Source organism: Rhinopithecus bieti, unplaced genomic scaffold (genome assembly GCF_001698545.2).
Source record: "Rhinopithecus bieti isolate Rb0 unplaced genomic scaffold, ASM169854v2 scaffold_47995, whole genome shotgun sequence".
Lineage (NCBI taxonomy): Eukaryota > Metazoa > Chordata > Mammalia > Primates > Cercopithecidae > Rhinopithecus > Rhinopithecus bieti.
The window spans coordinates 240,569-260,907 of record NW_016819498.1 but is presented as its reverse complement, the minus strand read 5'-3'; the positions used below and the strand labels follow the sequence as shown (position 1 = coordinate 260,907).

Below are 20,339 nucleotides of genomic sequence, written 5' to 3'. Positions count from 1 at the left end.
TCACTGTTAACTTGAACTATGATCGTCACATTTGAATCTGAGTCATCTGTCAGTTTTAGTTTGATTTTCTTCTTCTATACAGTCAGTCCTCCATATCCATAAGTTCCACATCTATCGTTTCAGCCAACCTGAGGAGATGGAGAATATTTTGGAAGGGTGGGGGATGGTTGTGTCTATAGTGAACCTGTTCAGATTTTTTTTTTCTTGTCATTATTCCCTAAACAATACAGTATAACTATTTACATAGCATTTACATTGTATTAGGTATTACAAATACTCTAGAGAAGATTTAAAGTGTACAGGAGGATGTGCATAAGTTATATGTAAATTCTACACCATTTTCATAAGAGACTTGAGCATCTGTGGATTTTGGTATCCTAAGGGAGTTCTGGAACCGATCCACCACAGTTACCAAGGGGTGACTGTACTTATATATGTTTTTAGTATTTCTAAAATAATTGAATATGGCTGGGTGCACTGGTCCTCACCTTTAATCACAGAACTTTGGGAAGCTGAGGCAGGAAGATTGCTTGGAGCCAGGAGTTGGAGACCAGCCTGGGCAACGTAGGGAGACTCTGTCTCTACAAAAAATAAAAAATCAGCAAAGCATAGTGGCACGTGCCTGTGGTCCCAGCTACTTTAGAGGCCGAGGCAGGTGGATTACTTGAGCCTGGGAGGTAATCACACTACTTCACTCCAGCCTGGGCAAGAGTTAGACCTAGCCTCAAAAACAAAATTAAATAAAATAACAATATGCTTTATTTATAGAATTGTAGGTCCCCTGTTAACTGTTACATCATATTTTAAACACAGGAAAGCAGAGATCCCCGGAAACTTCATTGGCTTTTTGAACTGCTGTTGGAATCACCATTGAGTGGTGAAGGAGGATCCTTTGTAGATGCATGGTAAATTTTTTAAAAAACCTATGAGGTGTTTATAGAATGGTCTATACTTGTGAAGTCTAGATGAAGTAATTACTTTCTTCTGGAAGGTGTTGTGATCTGGTTCCATACAACATGTGATACTTAATAAGAGTTATTTATTAGTTGGATAAGTGAGATGTAGGCAACCTGAGCAATTTAAACACAAATTAGAGTCAGCATTCTTTGCTGTCAGATCTTTTATTGGAATTGTGTTTTGTGCTTTTGTGTCTTCATCACATCTTATTTTCACTTTTCCTGTTAAAAGATACAAAGAGAGAGTAATCATTTTAAGGAAAAACTGCCTTGGTTGGGGCATGTGGTGCTGTAGAAAGTTAGACAATAGAAATATGGATAATTTCATTCAAAAGAAGTAGTACTTAATTAATGAGAAAACTTGAATTCTGATGTTTAAATATTACTCGGTGAGTATTCTGAAGTCAGTATTTCTTTCAGTTATCTAGTAGCGGAGATGAAATGCAAATACAGAGAAAATGATGGAGGAAAAATAAAATCTTCATAAAGAGGCTATTTTGAATTGTGGATATTGTAGTATTTATTAGGTGAGAAAATGAAAAAGTTTTAAGTGAAATACAGACATTGTCTGTCCATACTGTCAATATGTAAAGGCAGAAAGGGTATCCAATATAACACTACGATGCTTTAATTTTAGTCGACTTTATGTACTACAAGGTGGCCTTGCCCAGCAAGAATGGAGAGTGCCTGAACTATTGCACAGACTACTGAAGTACTTGGAGCCTAAACTCACCCAGGTTTACAAAAATGTCAGAGAAAGAATAGGAAGGTAGGTACTGTTTTCTCTGTGGTATACCTCTCGAGTGCTTTGTTTTTTAAATTGTAATAGCTAATAATACATGCTGGTTATGTTGTCAGTAGGTTTCATGGTGTCTTTCTCAGATTGTTTGCTATTGTGTCTTGGGAACCAAGATGAAACACTGAATGTAAACTAGGACAGCAGCGTCCTCCGAAGCCAAAGATGAGCAGTCACAACACTTAAGTTTCAATACCTCTTAATTATAAGGCTTCTTTTACACACAGGCATAATCTAAGACCCACTCCAGGAATTGTCTGGGGACAGTTTACTTTGATTGGGTCATAACTTTTGAACCTCATTTTTATTGGTAATGTGGTACCTCTTCCTATATGAAGTATTTTATTTTGCAGTGTGCTGACCTACATATTCATGATTGATGTTTCTTTGCCAAATACCGCACCAACCACATCGCCTCATGTCCCTGAGTTCACTGCTCGAATTCTGGAGAAATTGAAACCTCTTATGGATGTGGATGAAGAAATTCAGAACCATGTTATGGAAGAAAATGGAATTGGTGAAGAAGATGAACGAACTCAGGGCATTAAACTCTTGAAAACCAGTGAGTGGATAAAATTAGTAGAAACTCATTTGAAAACATTTACTTGATTATCCTGTGAAGTTTTTTCCCACCTCTTTTTTTATTGTGGTAAAATAGACATAATGAAAAATTTACTGTTTTAACCATTTTTAAGTGTGCAGTTCAGTGGCATTAGTTACATTCACACCCTTGTGCAACCATCACGACCATTTATCTCTGGAATTCTCTTCACCATACGAAACTGAAGCTCTGTACCCTTTAACAACAGCTCCTCATTTTCCCTCCCCACATCCTTTGTAACCACTGTCTACTTTCCATCTCTGAATTTGCCCACTCGGGGTAGGTCATATAAGTTGAATCATAAGTCTTTTTTATGTCTGGCTTATTTCATGTTACATAGTATTTTCAAGTTGAATGAATGAATTTCTGATTCATGTTGTGTCATTCATCTGTTTGCTGGATATTTGGGTTGTTTCCACCTTTGGCTATTGTGACTAATGCTGCTCTGAACATTGATGTTTGTATAAGTACCTGTTTGAGTGCTTGCTTGCAGTTCTTCAGGGTATATACCTAGAAGTGGAATTGTGAGACCATGTAGTATTCCTGTGCTTAAGTTTTTGAAGAGCTGCCAGACTCTTCTCCACAGCAGCTGCACCGTTTTACATTCCAGTCAGCAAATGCACAAGGGTTCCGTGTTCTCACCACTTGTTTTCTGTTCACTTGCTTTTTTAAAGTATAGCCATCTTAGTGGGTATGAAGAAGTATCTTGTGGTATACTGTTTTGATAAAGTACAGCCATCTTAGTGGGTACGAAGAGGTATTTTGGTTTGCATTTCCCTAATGATTACTGATATTTCAAGAATCTTTATAAGCCATTTGTATTTCTTGTTTGGAGAAATATTTACTCATGTCATTCATTACCCACCCCTCTGCTACCTTTCACTCTGTCGTCCAGGCTGCTCACTGCAGCCTCAACCTCCAGGACTCAAGAGATCCTCCCACCTCAGCCTCCTGAGTAGCTGGGACTACAGGTGTGCACCACCACCACACTCAGCTAATTTTTAAATATTTTCTAGAGACAAGAGTCTCCGTATGTTGCTCAGACTGGTCTTGAACTCCTGAGCTCAAGGGATCCTCTTGCCTTGGCCTCCAGAAGTGCTGGAATTACAGGCATGAGCCACTTTACCCAGCCCATTTCTGAATTAGATTGTTTTGTTGTTTTTGAGTTTTAGTTCTTTATTTATTCTAATATCAATGCCTTATCAGATACACAATTTAGAAATATTTTCTCCTGTGGGTTGTCTTTCTACTCTCTGGATAGTATCTTTTTATGCATAAAAGTTTTAAATTTTATTTTGGGTGCTGTTATACTGCTTCTCAATAAGTGTCTAATTAATTAATTAATTAATTTATTTATTTATTTTGAGACAGAGTCTCGCTCTGCCGCCCAGGCTGGAGTGCTGTGGCCGGATCTCAGCTCACTGCAAGCTCCGCCTCCTGGGTTCATGCCATTCTCCTGCCTCAGCCTCCCGAGTAGCTGGGACTACAGGCGCCCGCCACCTCGCCCGGCTAATTTTTTTGTATTTTTTAGTAGAGACGGGGTTTCACCGTGTTAGCCAGGATGGTCTTGATCTCCTGACCTCGTGATCCACCCGTCTCGGCCTCCCAAAGTGCTGGGATTACAGGCTTGAGCCACCGCACCCGGCCAAGTGTCTAATTTATGAAGTAACATAGATGATCTCTTTCATAACATTGAAGAGCTGTTGGAGTGGCTGTTTGACACTAACATTACAGTATTGTTCTACTTTGTGGTCTGTAAATGAATAGCAAAGACTTACTCTGCATCTTTGTTTTCAAAATAGTATTGAAATGGCTGATGGCAAGTGCAGGAAGATCCTTTTCTACAGCAGTCACAGAACAACTTCAGCTTCTACCTTTGTTTTTTAAGGTAAGGTTTTCCTGAAATTAAGAATGCATATCCTTTCTTCAGACAGTGTATGAATTTTGATTGGAACTCTAAAAGTAAAATGGTCACAGAAAATCATTAGGTGATAGTGGTTTAATATTTGTTGAAATTGTGTTTTTAGTATTAGGTGATAGCAGGATTTTGACAGCTACATGAAATTTTAACAGCATATTGTTTTACCTGATAGCTAATTTCTCAGTAATGATAGATTAGAGGGACTATTAATAGATAAAAGAAAAGCTACAAAGAAATTTTTTAATATAGCCATTTCCGACTTCTTTACTAATATAATCTACAAACGAAAGTGTTCAGTATATTTTGCTTATTTTACAATGTTAAAGGGCCCTATAACTGTTTTTAACAAATATCTGCAGGAAATCATTTGCCTCTGGTATCATATAATGACATTTTGTTAATGAAAGGCATGGTTTGAGGAGGTTTTATCTAATCATCTACTCAGGGGATGCAGTTAGTAGAACTAAGGTCACAGGTTGACTCATTAGTTTCCAAAATCATAGTTTGCAATAATGATATGGTTGACTGTGGTTAGGAAAACAGTGTTAATTATACATTTGAAAGGCTTGGCATAAACATCACCACTTTTTGACATTATTCATCAGTACAGTTATTATTATCCAAGGAGGAGAGCCCTTACTATTGTTGATAAACAAATGGCATGCTAAACTTTTGATTTGCTATAGTATACTTTGTCTTTAGGAAATTTCAAACAGATAACTGTACCAGTAACTTTCAAAGATTGAACTACTAAAATATTTTAAGAATGCTATGCAAAGGATGATACCCAGGAATATCCCTGGGATCTTTTGGGGTATAAAAGCAGACAGTAGCTGCTAGTGTATAAGTCCTTCTTACCTATAGGTCTTTGGTGTACGTAGGATTTATCTACTTAGTACTTAAATGTTTTTCCTCTGTCACATACCAGCAGATAGAGAACATTCATAAATTCATAATGTGCAATGATTGTTTGGATAGCTGGGGTTCTATCGCTTTTCTTTCATTCAGAACAAATATAGGCAAGTATGTAAGAGTGCAGTTGGTAGAAGAATGATTTGAATTCACTTGAAGTTTATGAAAACTAGGCCGGGCGCGGTGGCTCAAGCCTGTAATCCCAGCACTTTGGGAGGCTGAGACGGGCAGATCACGAGGTCAGGAGATCGAGACCATCCTGGCTAACACGGTGAAACCCCGTCTCTACTAAAAATACAAAAAAAACTAGCCGGGCGAGGTGGTGGGCGCCTGTCGTCCCAGCTACTCGGGAGGCTGAGGCAGGAGAATGGCGTAAACCCGAGAGGCGGAGCTTGCAGTGAGCTGAGATCTGGCCACTGCACTCCAGCCCGGGCGACAGAGCGAGACTCCGCCTCAAAAAAAAAAAAAAAAAAAAGAAAACTTAGGTCATTAGAAAGCTGTACGATAGAGGCCAGGTGCAGTGGCTCACGCCTGTAATCCCAGCACTTTGGGAGGCCAAGGTGGGCGGATCACAAGGTCAAGAGATCGAGACCATCTTGGCCAACGTAGTGAAACCCCGTCTCTACTAGAAATACAAAAATTAGCTGGACATGGCGGCACACGCCTGTAGTCCCAGCTACTTGGGAGGCTGAGGCAGGAGACTCGCTTGAACCTGGGAGGTGGAGGTTATAGTGTATAGTGAGCTGAGATGGAGCCACTGCACTCCAGCCTGGCAACAGAGCGAGACTCCATCTCAAAAAAAAACAAAGAAAGCTGTGCAATATAAGTTACCATTGACAAGCCTAACATTTCACTTGGATATACTAATATTGAGGTTGAGAATCTCCTAGGCCATCATGATGAATGGGGCCAGAGGTACAAAGGCATCACATCAGTTATTTTGCACATAAATCAGATGTGTAGAGGGTGAGGATAAAGAGAGGCGTTTAAAAGAAACCTGTTTACTAAACCATGAGAGGAGCACAGAAGGAGTTGACGAGGAGGTCAGAAATTCCCTTTCCAACATATTTCAGATGCTTATAAGACTTGTAAGTCAAGATGCTTTTATAAGTGAAGATAATGGGTACACATTCAGAGTTCAGTGGAGCAGTGCAGCCTGGTGGTACAAACTTGAATGTCATCAACATAGATGGTATTTAAAACCATGAAACTGAATGAGATCATCAAGGGAATGGGTGTAGATGGAAAAAAAAAGTATAAGAATTGAGCCAACATTCACAGGTTAGGGGTGATGAGAACACAACAAATAGAGATGATTCAGTTAGCATATGCCTCATAACTTACTTATATGAACTAAATTAGAACCATTTAAAGGACTAGATTATTATCAACTATCCAAAGTTTAAAACCCAAATTACCTGATTGTGGGTGGTCAACAACATGCATTTCAGAGGAGAGACCAGCGGATGGCAGCTTATCACCTGGGCCCCCCGCCCTGCCCGCCACTTTTTTTTGTTTTTTGAGACAGTCTCCCTGCAGTGGTGCAGTCATGGCTCACTGCAGCCTCAATCTCCTGGGCTCAAGCAATCCTCCTGCCTCAGCCTCTCGAGTAGCTGGGACTACAGGTGTACACCACCATGCCTGGCTAATTTTCTCAAAAATTTTTATACAGGTGGGGTCTAATGTTGTCCAGGTTGGTCTCCAGTGGTCCTCCCACAATAGCCTCCCAAAGTGCTGGGATTACAGGTATGAGCCACTGTGCTCGGTCTCCCATTCCTAATTTAATAAAAATGAGTTTCATTACTTTGAAGTTTGTGGAAAATTTCAGTAACAGTGTAAGTTTAATTTCTCTCCTTTTAGAAAGAAATAAATGCCTATTGAGAGAAAACTTAGAAAGTTGGAGGGAAATATTCATAAACTACCATTACCATTAACCTTTCTCATATGTATCTTTTTTTCTTAAAATTATTGTGAGTTTATAAATGCAGCACATACTCATAAAAAATCTATAAGATAGACTGACAAGACTAATTGTGTATGATAACAGCCACTGTTCATAGTTTTATTTATATTATTTCTATTTATATATATTTCTCTTTTTATATTTCCTCAAATGTTATTTTCCTACATAGTTGTTTTTCAGTAGAGTCATGCCAGTAGCTCTACAGCTTCCCTTTTATGAACGTAATCAATATATGTACCTTTCCACGTCAGTAAGTAGATATCTGTATTATTCCTTAGGTGACTTATAGAATTTAATATCCAGTGTGCTCTCTAGTAGTAGATTTTTGGTTTTATCACAATTGTTCCTTAGGTAGACAAGAGGCAGTGAGTGGAGTCATTAATAGCATGAAGTTTTGAGCCAGGCTGCCTGGATCAAATTCATCTCCATGGCCCATGAACTCATTATGTAATCATGGGCATCTAATTCAACCCCTCCGAACTTTATCCCTCTCATCAGTAAAATGGGGGTAATAACACCACGCATCCTGAGGCTGTTACAAGGATTAAGTGAGTTAATACGTGTCCCTCATTATCCAAATTGAGGAGTGGGTGGCTGAGTCTGATAACAAGGAATTATGTACATTTTCCATTTCCTGAGTTGCCACTAGCAAATAGCAAGAGTTTAGATTAAAAGATATTGCATCCTAAATTGAGAGAATAAGGGGTGCTTACATATGCTAAGTGCTTAAAGCAGCATCAGGCACATGGTAAACACTGTAGACATGTTCCTCCTCATTAATGATACAATGAACATCTTGTATATATCTTTTGCACTTTGCACGTATTTTTTATAGGATAAATCACGAGAAGTGAAAATGCTGGATCTACTTCAGCTAACACGTTGTAAGAAACATATGGTACATTGGCTGTTCTGTTAAAAATCTTATTTATCCTATCCCATAAAAGCAGTTTTATATCCATAAAAAACCTTGAAATATATATTTATTAAATTTATATTTATATATATCTATATATAAACTTGCCTATTCTGGTCTAAGAGTCTTCATATTCTTAAGATTAAAGGAAGAGGTTTTCCAACCAATAATAGCTTACAAAGTCCTGGCTTTCGGGTAAATAGAGTCCTAGTTTAAAATCCTGCCTGTAGGTTGGGCACAGTGGCTCACACCTGTAATCCCAGCACTTTGGAAGGCCAAGGCGGGCAGATCACTTGAGATCAGGAGTTTGAGACCAGCGTGAACAACATGGTAAAACCCCATCTCTACTAAAAATACAAAAATTAGCCGGGCGTGGTGGCAGACACCTGTAGTCCCAGCTACGCAGGAGGCTGATGCAGGAGAATCACTTGAACCCTGGAGGCGGAGGCTGCAGTGAACCAGATCTGGCCACTGTACTCTAGCCTGGGTGACAGTTTAAAAAAAAAATTCTGCCTGTGACAGGTGCTTTCTTTGTGACCTTGCACAAGCTTCTGAACTTCTCTCCTATATAAAGAGTGTGAGTTTAATATCAGTATCCCTTATAGAATTGTTAGAAGGATGAAATGACATACCTGGAAAGCAGAAAGCACAGTCGTAAAGTACATACTTATATTATTATTTTACTGATCTTTAACTGAATTTTAATTTGGAACAATTAAGGGCTCAAATGGTGGTGGTCAGGAGGGAGGAGAGGTATTTTATCCTAAGTTTCAAACTTCAAAATGCTCCTCAAAATCCACCACTATAGTTTTGCATATGTGAAACTTAGAGAAGAATGTACAGATATTGTGGTACATTGGATACAGTCACCTCACATTGATGGTATTTCTTTAGAAAAACTTTTTTTCAATAATCAGGAGAAAAATATAAGGTAATTCCTTTGCTAACTAAATGAACCGCATTTTCTACTGGTTAACATAGTTTAGTATATAATCTATCTGGTGAAATTTATCTCTTGGATTTTAGGATTTTACTGTTTTTAGTAGAACATTTTCACCCATGCTGTACTTGAGAGTATTGTGTCTTAACTTCATTAGAAAAGCACATTTTTTCCATAATGGTAGGAGGAGAGACTGCTGATTCAACAGACGAGTGAGTCATCTTAAATTCTGGTGGTAATAGACCTTGCCAGCAAATGACTATCTTCTTTTTTATACCACAGTTAACTACCCAAACTGTAAATCACCTCATATTTACTGTGAGTGTGAATACAATGACCAGGAAAACAACTCCACCTGTAATGCCTAGAGATGTGAACTGTTGAGTATTTACCATTTGTACCCTGACTTTGTTGGTGTATGTCCTTTTATACCTTTGACTATGAATGTGTCTCTGCTATACCCTACAAATGTGTTTGTGAAGTTGTTTTATGAATAACAATTACTTAATTCTGCAAAGTGATTTTGGTTTTTAACTCAGTATATCATGTCCATCTTTTCATATCATTACACAAAATTGCCTCTTTTTATGACTAAATTGTACCATCATTTAAAATCTAACCAGTTTTCTGTTGATGGAACCTCTGGCTGTTCTTAAGTATCTTGCACATGTGAGCATATTTGTAGGATACTTCCTAGGTGTAAAACTGCTGGGCAAAAGAGATGTATCTGCATTTTTTTTTTTTTTTTTTTTTTTTTTGGGAAAGAGATGATAACTCACTATGTTGTCCAGGATGGCCTCAAACTCCTGGGCTCAAGTGATCCTCCCACCTCAGTGTCTTGTGTAGCTGGAACTAGGCTGCTCTCAAACTCCTGGCTTCAAGTGATCCTCGTACCTTGGTCTCCAAAGTGCTGGGATTACAGGCATGAGCCACTCTGCCCTGCCCACGTTCACTACTTTTAAGCTTTTGCACACCTCTTTGTCTCTAAAGAAATACCCTGGCCGGGTGCGGTGACTCACGCCCGTAATCCCAGCACTTTGGGAGGCCGAGGCGGGCGGATCACGAGGTTAGGAGATCGAGACCGTCTTGGCGAACACGGTGAAACGCCGTCTCTACTAAAAATACAAAAAAAATCAGCCGGGCGTGGTGGCGGGCACCTGTAGTCCCAGCTTCTAGGGAGGCTGAGGCAGGAGAATGGCGTGAACCCGGGAGGCGGAGCTTGCAGTGAGCCGAGATTGCGCCACTGCACTCTAGCCTGGGTGACAGAGCGAGACCCCTGTCTCAAAAAAAAAAAAGAAAGAAATACCCTTATACTGCTCATTTTTTATTTTCCAACTTAAGTTACTTTTCTATGGATGTCCTGCCATTTTGAAGATGTGGTTAAATTACTTCAACCATATTCTTCCTCACCCACACCAAGGCAGGGTTTTGAATCTCCTTGTCAAGTTTATACTTCTGTAATTTTTTTAAACCTTTATAAACACAATTCCTACTGGGATTGAATTAAATTCATAAAGTCATTTTGGTCACATACCAGGGATTAAAAAATAATGTGTTCTGACATCGCACCAATTGATGTTCAATAATTAATGTTCAGTGTTATTTCCTTTTCCTTTTTTTGTCACCCAGGCTGGAGTGCAGTGGCACGATCATAGCTCACTGCAGCCTCAATCTCCCGGGCTCAAGGGATATTCACTGTTACTCAGTTGGTTAGTGTTTCTGGGCACATTTTCTAAAGAGAGATAGCTCGTACTGACATTTTCAATTTAGATTTGGGATTACTAAGATTTTATTTAACCACTTGCATTTTTATATCTTTTACCTCTCATGTGAAAACTCTTGGTTCCTGTTGACAGTTACTCTAAATTTGATTTTTATACATGCCACAAAGCATATATTACGCTGTTTTTAAAAGTCACTGCTCTAAGTATGTCTCTGCCAGCCAGATAAACAGTGAGGTTCGCTTATTTCATTTTGCTTTTGCTTTTTTTCTGAAGAGATTTTTAAGAGATTACTTTATAACAATAGGAGTGGTTCATACGATAGGATATCTAAGCTACAAGGATGTACTACAGTTTATTTAACCAGACACTCTCCATATCCAATAGATATTTGAATTATTTCCAGTGTTGCGCTTTTGAAATAGTGCTACAATGTACATCTTTGTGTAGTCATTTCCTATGTTTGCCAGTGTATCTTTGAGATAGGAGGGTAGACACACATTGCCAGTAGAAAGTGAATGAATATGTGCTTTTGCTAGACGCTGCTCCACACCCTTCTTTATTGGTTATTTCCTCAGAGACTCACTTTTACAGTATGATATTAAACATCCCGATTTTTCCCAGTAGGACAGGTGAAAACATATAACTTGGTATTGTTTTAATTTGCAAAAGTAATAATTTTATTCTAAAATACCAAGGATTATATTTAACTGAGGTAAAATACTTAAAACTCAGCATTATGAAATATCTTTGAATACCCATAACAAAAAAGAACTGAATCATGCCTTCGTTATGACAAAGACTCTCCTTGACCAAACTTAAGTCAGCTCCTCTGAGTGAGCCCTCCTTCTGACTAGATCTCATCCTTGGGCTCTGTCTTTGGCCTGTCTGCTTTGGTCCAGTTTTAGCAAGACTGTCTCTAATTTAGTTTAGAAAGAATCCCCCACCCTTGGTATCTGATCAACCTATTCTGCCTTTTGCAGGAATCCTGTTAAGTTGGTTTAGGAGGAATCCCCCTACCCCTGATGTCTCTGAATAAAGTTTTCCTTTCGATTTTAACAAATGTCAGGATAATTTTTTTTAACAACAGTTTAAAGATGAGTGTATTAATTCACTATGATAGTTTGTCCAGTGTTTGATAGAAATAATTTCCCTTAGCAAACTTTATTGTTTTTAAGAGACAGGGTATCACTCTGTCACTCAGGCTGGAGTGCAGTGGTGTGATAATAGCTCACTGTAACCTTGAACTCCTGGGCTCAAGCAGTCTTCCCACCTCAGCCTCCCAAGGACTATAGGCATGTGCCACCAAGCTGAGCTAATTTTTTTTTTTTTTTTTTGTAGAGACAGGATCTTGCTCTGTTATCCATGCTGGCCTCATGAGATCCCTCCAACTTAGCACCCCAGAGTCCCTTAGCAAACTTTGTTAAAACTTTCCCCTACTGTTTGTGCAAGGGTGTGTTTTTAAAATATTTAAAATGAATTTAAGGCATTAAACAGCATACATTCATAATCAAAGTATGGTACCAGACAAACCTGATTTCTTCATGAAAACAAATACGGGTACTGGGTACAGTGGCTCATGCCTGTAATCTCAGCACTTCGGGAGGCCAACGCAGGAAGATTGTTCAAGCCCAGGAGTTTGAGACCAAACTGGGCAACACAGTGAGAGTCTGTCTCTACAAAAAAAAAAAAATTAGCTGGACACGGTGGTGCGTACCTGTGGTCCTAGCTACCCAGGTGGCTGAGGTGGGAGGATCACCGACCCCAGGAAGTTGAGGCTACAGTGAGCCATGATTGTGCCGCTACACATCAGCCTGGGCTGCAGCGCAAGACCCTGTCTCAAAAAAAAGAATGACAGCGGCTATAGCCATCAGATTTGTTGGAATTCATAATGATAATCTTTTAAAAATTGTTATTTACTTTTGGAGGACAGACGGGAAATCATTATTCGGAATGAGGGAAAACTTTTATATATATATAAGTATTCTAGCTAATAATGAAGAAGGAATGACCATTTCGCAAATCTCTCTTTTTGTAATGGATTATCACAGAAAGACAAAACTAAATATCAATGAAAGAAATACATAGCGCCACTTACGTTGTGCCCAAAAAAGTAAACTTCAATAAAGTCAGACCTTTACATCTAATAGCCAATTTATAAGACTTACTGGGGCCAAGGAATACCACTGCAGGGATACAGTCAGGGAAGGCCACAGTGGGGGAAACTACAAAACAACAGACACAGCCTTTTTTCTCAAGGAAAAAAAATACAGAGCAAGGGATTTAAGACAGTAGGGGGAATATATGCATTGAAAGAGATTTATGAAACATACGAAGTAAGTACAATATATGGTCATTATCTTAAACCTGATTTCAGAAAACCAGTTGTAATAACACATGCATGCGGTAATTGGGGAAATCTGAGTACTACTACATATTTTATATTATAACTGTAATGAAGTTTTATGTGTGATGATGTCCATTACATGATTCTTTTTTAAGAGACCTTTTAGAAATAATATAATAAAATATTTAGGATAAAATAGGGATTTGCTTCAAATAATTTCATTGGGGAATGGGAGTCAGAGCGGAGCAAAAAATGAAACAAAAGATTATGAGTTTGTCATTATTGAAGAGGTGATTGGCTCATGGGGTTCATTTTACTATTCTCTACATGTTTGAACTTTTCCATAAAATTGTTTAAAGTAAAGATCTATTATCTCTCATGTAGGATGCCTTTGTACTTACTGGCAATTATTTTCCCTTTTGTCCTTTTACATTGTTCTTTAGATTGCCCCAGTGGAAAATGACAATAGTTACGATGAACTGAAAAGAGATGCAAAGTTATGTTTATCATTAATGTCTCAGGGGTTGCTTTACCCTCATCAAGTGCCTTTGGTACTTCAGGTGCTAAAACAAGTAAGAGTGTTTATACTATTTATGTCTTTTGATTAGGATTTTGGTTTACCATTCTAAGAATTTCACAGTCAGCTGCAGTGCACACAGCGCCTGGCTTTTGTTTTTAATTTTCTTTTAGTATAAGAGAAGACATATATATTGACCAAAGAAACAGACCTAGATTCTGTGCCTGGCTCTGCCACTGCCTTCGGTGACTTTGGGCAAGTCACTCAAGCCAAAAATATGCAGAGAGCTAATTCATTATTAAGTGCTTTGGATAAAAAGTGCTTATGAGGAAGGGGGATGGTGGTTCCTTTCTACCAGTTCTCCTTTGTTTTGCTCACTTCTGTTACCTGGTCTATTCTAGAGAGACCTATATTGACTATACATTCTCTGCTTGCATTGTTAGTATACCGTATGGTCAGCTTTTTCCAGACATTACACATGTTATATAGAAGTGGACATCTTCCCATAGCTTTCATTTTAAATTTGGTAACACACTGGAAAATATTTTCAACAACCTCCAGTGGTATTTCTTTGTAGTAGAATTTAGTAGTTGTTAATCATTTGCTTTCCCGACCATACTGCTGCTACCAAAAGTAAAATAATGTGCCATCCTCAGAGGAGTTAGGAGCCATTAATCATGACTGATTATCTCTTGTGAAATTGACTTTTACCTTTGTATGGGTATTTTTGTTGTTGTTTTTGAGACAGAGTTCGCTCTGCTGCCCAGGCTGAAGTGCAGTGGCACCATGTCTACTCACTGCAACCTCCGCCCCCGAGGTTCATGAGATTCTCTTGTCTCAGCTTCCCAAGTAGCTGGGATTGCAGATGCCTGCCACCACACTCAGCTAATTTTAGTATTTGTAGTGGAGACAGGGTTTCACCATGTTGGCCAGGCTGATCTCAAACTCCTGACCTCAGGTGATCCACCCACCTCACTCATCCTTCCAAAGTACTGGGATTACAGGCATGAGCCACTGCACCTGGCCTCATTCAACCTTTTATTAATAAGGAAATATAAGATGAGCTTGTCCTAGCTGTAGCTGTGAAAATAGAGTTAAATTAGAATATTACATTGTTTGTATGTAATGTCACTATCTGTCACCTCATGTTCTCGTCAGTACTGCTTTATCGTTTATTTCTCATTCACAGACAGCAAGAAGCAGTTCTTGGCATGCACGATACACAATACTGACCTACCTCCAGACCATGGTATTTTATAACCTCTTTATTTTCCTAAACAATGAAGATGCAGTTAAAGATATCAGGTGGCTGGTTATAAGTCTTTTGGAGGACGAACAACTAGAGGTAAAATTTAAGTTATAGAAAATGGAAATTCAGTCAATTTAAAGAAACCATCATGGTTCCCTTTTTAATAAGTATTTGTGGCCAGGTGCAATTGTTTATATTTATAACCTCAACACTTTGAGAGACTGAGTCAGTGAGATCACTTGATGCCAGGAGTTGAAGACCGGGCTGGACAACGTAGCAAGACTGTCTCTACAAAAAGTACCAAAATTAGCTAGATGTGATGGTGTATGCCTGTGGTCCCAGCTATCCAGATGGTTGAGGTCGGAGCATTGCTTAGCCTGGAGGTTGAGCCTGCGGTGAACTGTGATTGTACCACTGCATTCATCCTGGGCAGCAGAGTGAGACCCTGACTCAAAAAAATTAAATAAAAGTAAATTTAATTTTAACGTAGCCCTATGTGAGTAATTTTGATACCCTAATCATGATTCCTTATAATACAAATGGAAGAAAAATTGGGCACGTTTTCATTCTGTTTTCTTTGCAGTTGGGCAAATAATACTCGTGAACCCAAGTTTTCTTAGCCATGAGAAATTGGGGATGATAACTGTAATTGTCCCACTAGTTGTACTGATTTTTAAGGACTTAATGAGAATGTGCACAATGGCAGTTTCAAAGGGAGTAAAAATCTACACATAGACGCTGCTATCCAGTAGACTTAAGATAGGTTTGCTGTCCTTTTTTTGTTTTTCTTTGGTAGAGAAATTAAAGATAACTTTGTGGTGAGGTTGCATTAATGTTTTGTACAAAAAGATAATGTATTATCCCATACAGCCTAATGTAAGAAGCATGTTGGCAGTAAATATGGTATGAGATACTACTTTTTAAGTTGGCATTAAGGAAGAAAATGTAATTGAATTTTTGGTGAAAATGTTGCTTGTTTTATGGACTTCATAGTTTTTTCTTATAGTAAAGTACTCACAGTATTTTATATACTTATTAGAGTTGAAAATAGATTTTACTCACAGGAAAAGTAGGAATGGAAATTTCTTTACCTTCCTAATGAGCCTATTTATATTTCTTACATTCTGAGAGTGGATATTTTCTAGTCCCAGTAGTACTCACAGACTGGTTATAACAACTCTTAACAGGCTTCAATTAAAATATTTACAGCTGTGATTTTTTTTTTTCTAATTTCTTATTGTATTCTTTAAAAACTAACATAAAGGAGTGCAAAGGTTGAAACCTTGTCATTGTCTCCTAACTTTAATTATTATACCACTTGCATTAAAAATGTAGTTTTTAGGAGCTTCTTTTAGAACATTTTTATGGTGGGGTGTTTTTTTTTTTTCTTTTTTTTTGAGACCGAGTCTTGCTTTGTTGTGCAGTGGCACAATTATGGCTTGCTGCAACCTCTGCCTCCTGAGCTCAAGTGATCCTCCCACCTCAGCTTCCTGAGTAGCTGAGACAGTGGGCACTCGCCACCACATCGAATTCCTTTGTTTGTATTTTTGTAGAGGCAGGGTTTCGCCATACTGCCCAGGCTGGTCTCAAACTCCTGGGCTCAAGCAATCCACCCGCCTTGGCCTTATAAGTTATTTTTATGTTTTCTTCCATATAGAGGTTTAAACATAGCTGTTATGTAAACATAACCATGATGTTCATGAAAACTATCATTTTTTAAAGCAACATGTATCAAAAAGCAGTAATAATTTGCTAATTTCTATTCGTTGATAGTATGGGGAGAAACAATGTTATCTAAATGAGAACTGTTTAAAGAAACCTTACTGTATTTAGTCTGGGTGCTGTGGCTCACGCCTGTAATCCCAGCACTTTGGAAGGCAGATCACGAGGTCAGGAGATCGAGATCACTCTGGCTAACATGGTGAAACCCCCGTCTCTACTAAAAATACAAAAAAAATTAGCTGGGTGTGGTGATGGGCGCCTGTGGTCCTAGCTACTCAGGAGACTGAGGCAGGAGAATGGCGTGAACCTGGGAAGTGGAGCTTGCTGAGATCATGCCACTGCACTCCAGCCTGGACGACAGAGACTCTGTCTCGAAAAAAAAAAAAAAAAAAAAAAAAAGAAAAAAAAAGGAACCTTACTGTATTTAAAAGGAAAATTATTAGAAATAGAGGAAAAGAGTATGTTTTAGCTGAGAAGGCTAAATATATTCTTCCCTCACTTTTTAAAGTTAATTAATTATAGACATGTACCCTGGAGTAATATATCTCAGAAATAGACCCTATCACTGGAAAATGGCATAAATCAGTTGGAGGTGTTGGGGATCATTTGTTAGCAATTTAGAGTAAGGGAAAATTAAAATTAAAATGTTTCATATTACAGTATATTTTGATATAGTAAAGAGACTCACCTTCTCCCCACTTTTGGAGACAGAGTTTCACTCTTTTTGCCCAGGCTGGAGTGCATTGGTGCGATCTCAGCTCACTCCGTCCTCCGTCCCCTGGGTTCAAGTGATTCTCCTGCTTTAGCCTCCCGAGTAGGTGGGATTACAGGCACCTGCCACCACGCCCAGCTAATTTTTGTAGTTTTAGTAGAGACAGGGTTTTACAGTGTTGGCCAGGCTGGTCTCAAACTCCTGACCTCAGGTGATCCACCCACCTCGGCCTCCCAAAGTACTAGAATACAGGCGTGAGCCACCATGCCTGGCCAACCCCCGCCCCCTTCCGCATTTTAAAAAATAAATTAGGAGAAAGTGGATTTGGATATTACTTATGGGAACATAATAGAAGCAGAAATGACTCTCTAAGCCTTTGAGTTAATAGGTGTCACATCAAAACATGCACAGATCTGACTACTTAGAGTGGTAGTGGTATTGTAATAATGTGTACACTTAATGACACTACATGCTATAAGCAATAAAAAGTCACACCTCCCAATGACCAGGAAAATGCAAACTTGAAACAATGAGGCATTTTTACTTACTCCTAATTTAGTGTTTTCCTCCCCTCACAAAACAAAAATGTGTAGTAATGAAAAGCAGTGTAAGATATAACAGGTAGTTCACACTTAAGTTTTGTGTCATTATATGTTAGCACTGGCTTTTTCGAAAAGCAACAAATAGCCATAAAATTAATAGTAAAATTGTTTATATCTTTACATTTACTAATCCCAATTTTCGTAATCTATTCTAAGAAAATACACTGCAGGCCGGGCACGGAGGCTTATGCCTGTAATCCCAGCACTTTGGGAGGCCAAGGCAGGAGGATTGCTTGAGCCCAGGAGTTGGAGACCAGCCTGGGCAACAAAGTGAGACCCAGTTCTACAAAAACTAAAAACTTAAAAACACAGAGTGAAAATATATACTGTAATATGAAAAGTTACACAAATTACAAATATTTGTAGCATGGTACTGAAAATATGAAAGCAATCTAGTCAGTAGTTAATTATGAAAATAAATTTTGGAGGCCGGGCGTGGTGGCTCACACCTGTAATCCCAACACTTTGGGAGGCTGAGGTGGGCAGATCACGAGGTCAGGAGATCGAGACCATCCTGGGGAAAGCCCGTCTCTACTAAAAATACAAAAAAATAAATTAGCCGTGGTGTCAGATGCCTGTAGTCCCAGCTGCTCAGGAGGATGAGGCAGGAGAATGGCGTGAACCCAGGAGGTAGAGCTTTCAGTGATCCGAGATCGCGCCACTGCACTCCAGCCTGGGCGACAGAGCGAGACTCCATCTCAAAGAAAAAAAGAAAAAGAAAAGAAAAATTATGGCGTATAAGCTTTATAGGAAATAGTGCAACCAGTAAAACATTTTACAATGTATTTCATATGCTAGTGTAATGGACGCAGGAAAGAACGTTATGTACTCGACAGACTTATGATGATAAACTTATGAAAAAGCTTTTGAAGGAATGCAACAGGGCAAAACATCTGTTTTTTAAAATTATCATTGTGTATTATGAACATTAAACATAAATGTGATTTATATGTGAAACGATGCCTTTTTACTGCTTTTTCCCCCAAAAGTTGAGTTACCATTCCAATTTGAAATGAACTGTGTACACGCTTCATTTAGTATTTGTATAAACTGTTTATAATCTGATAGCAGCCTGTGAAATTCATAAGAATTAAACAGGATATAAGTCTCTATGATGTATGCCAATTACAGAAATTAGGTTGGTCTGTGCTTTGTTACTAACAAAAATAGCTAAGACAGTGGCCTTCAGAGATGTAGTCTGGGAAAACTTGATCTTAATGTCAGGCTCTGGCACTGCTTTTACAGTTATAGCCCTGATGAGAGCTATCAGTAGGGAAGATAATTTATGGAGAAATTTAATTTTTCTAAAAGAGGTAAAAGTTTATGCTCATAACCCTAATGTAGTTTTTATCCATTACGAGGCCACAGACTCTGAGAATCTGCTGAAATCTCTATTAAGAAACTGCCAAAGAGCATACACAAAATTTGCATGCAATTTCAGGGAAGGTCTTCACCCCAGTTCCCACACTACCCCCATCCTCCATTATTCCCTCAGACTTAGAATGTCAGTTCTAATAGAAATAATTATATCTACAGGTTCGAGAAATGGCTGCTACTACCTTAAGCGGTCTGCTACAGTGTAACTTCCTTACCATGGACAGTCCTATGCAGATTCATTTTGAGCAACTTTGCAAAACAAAACTACCTAAGAAAAGAAAGCGAGACCCTGGTTCTGTAGGAGATACCATTCCTTCTGCAGGTAACATTGCTGGTAGAAAACGCTCATATCCTATTGGGAATTAACGAGGGTTAACCAGGCTTACTCATATTTATTGAATACTTGTATGTATGTGCCCAGGTCTATGCTAGGTTTTGGGAAAAGTTTTCCCTAGTTTTGAGGAATTTTGCATATAGAAAGCAGGACTTGGGAATGTAGAAAAGCTAAAATTGAGGTAAGTACAAAGGAACCTGTAGAACCGCTACCTAATAACTATTGTAATCAGTCTACCCTCCACCCAGAATAGTTTCGTAAAAGAGATACTTAGATTGGTTATTTTGGAGGGTCTGAAATACCTGTTTTTGGAATTTAGAACTTAAATGTAGATGTACTGACAGAAAAAACTAAACAAAGCAAGCCTTGTTTTGATTTGGAGATGGGGATTGTTTGGTCTTTCATTAGTCCTTTGGTGAGAGTGCAGAGTCATTGCAGAAGCTGCCAATCTAGTTGAATATAGACACAAGTTAAACACGAGAATAAGATCTGACTACTATGTCATGTTTAAAGAGAAATGTAAATGTGATTACAAAGATGCATCTTGCCATGTTAACTATAATCCTAATAGAAAATACATGAAAAGATTAATAGTAAGTAGGCATTTTATTGAAGTTAGAGGAAGTGCTTAGGATATAAAACTTTTACTGCTGATTAGTGTCTTAATTATGTCATAAAGTTACCTAGTAACAGAATCCAATAAAATATCAATGTACATTCTAGTATCTTTGCTTTTTGGGATATATATATATA

General features: G+C 38.5%; 1 protein-coding gene across 6 annotated transcripts in view; it reads left to right on the top strand.

Annotated features, from left to right (window-relative positions):
• The window catches only part of PSME4 (proteasome activator subunit 4), a 114,113-nt gene that overhangs the window by 86,435 nt on the left and 7,339 nt on the right, over positions 1–20,339 (top strand). For 5 of the 6 annotated variants that reach the window (XM_017859041.1, XM_017859040.1, XM_017859038.1 and 2 more), the window contains 7 exons: positions 814–905; positions 1,594–1,725; positions 2,106–2,314; positions 4,156–4,241; positions 13,517–13,645; positions 14,780–14,935; positions 19,412–19,574. In XM_017859041.1, the coding sequence (XP_017714530.1) occupies positions 814–905; positions 1,594–1,725; positions 2,106–2,314; positions 4,156–4,241; positions 13,517–13,645; positions 14,780–14,935; positions 19,412–19,574 (967 nt within the window). The remainder of the gene's footprint in view (positions 1–813; positions 906–1,593; positions 1,726–2,105; positions 2,315–4,155; positions 4,242–13,516; positions 13,646–14,779; positions 14,936–19,411; positions 19,575–20,339) is intronic. The other variant, XM_017859043.1, reaches the window with a different exon arrangement.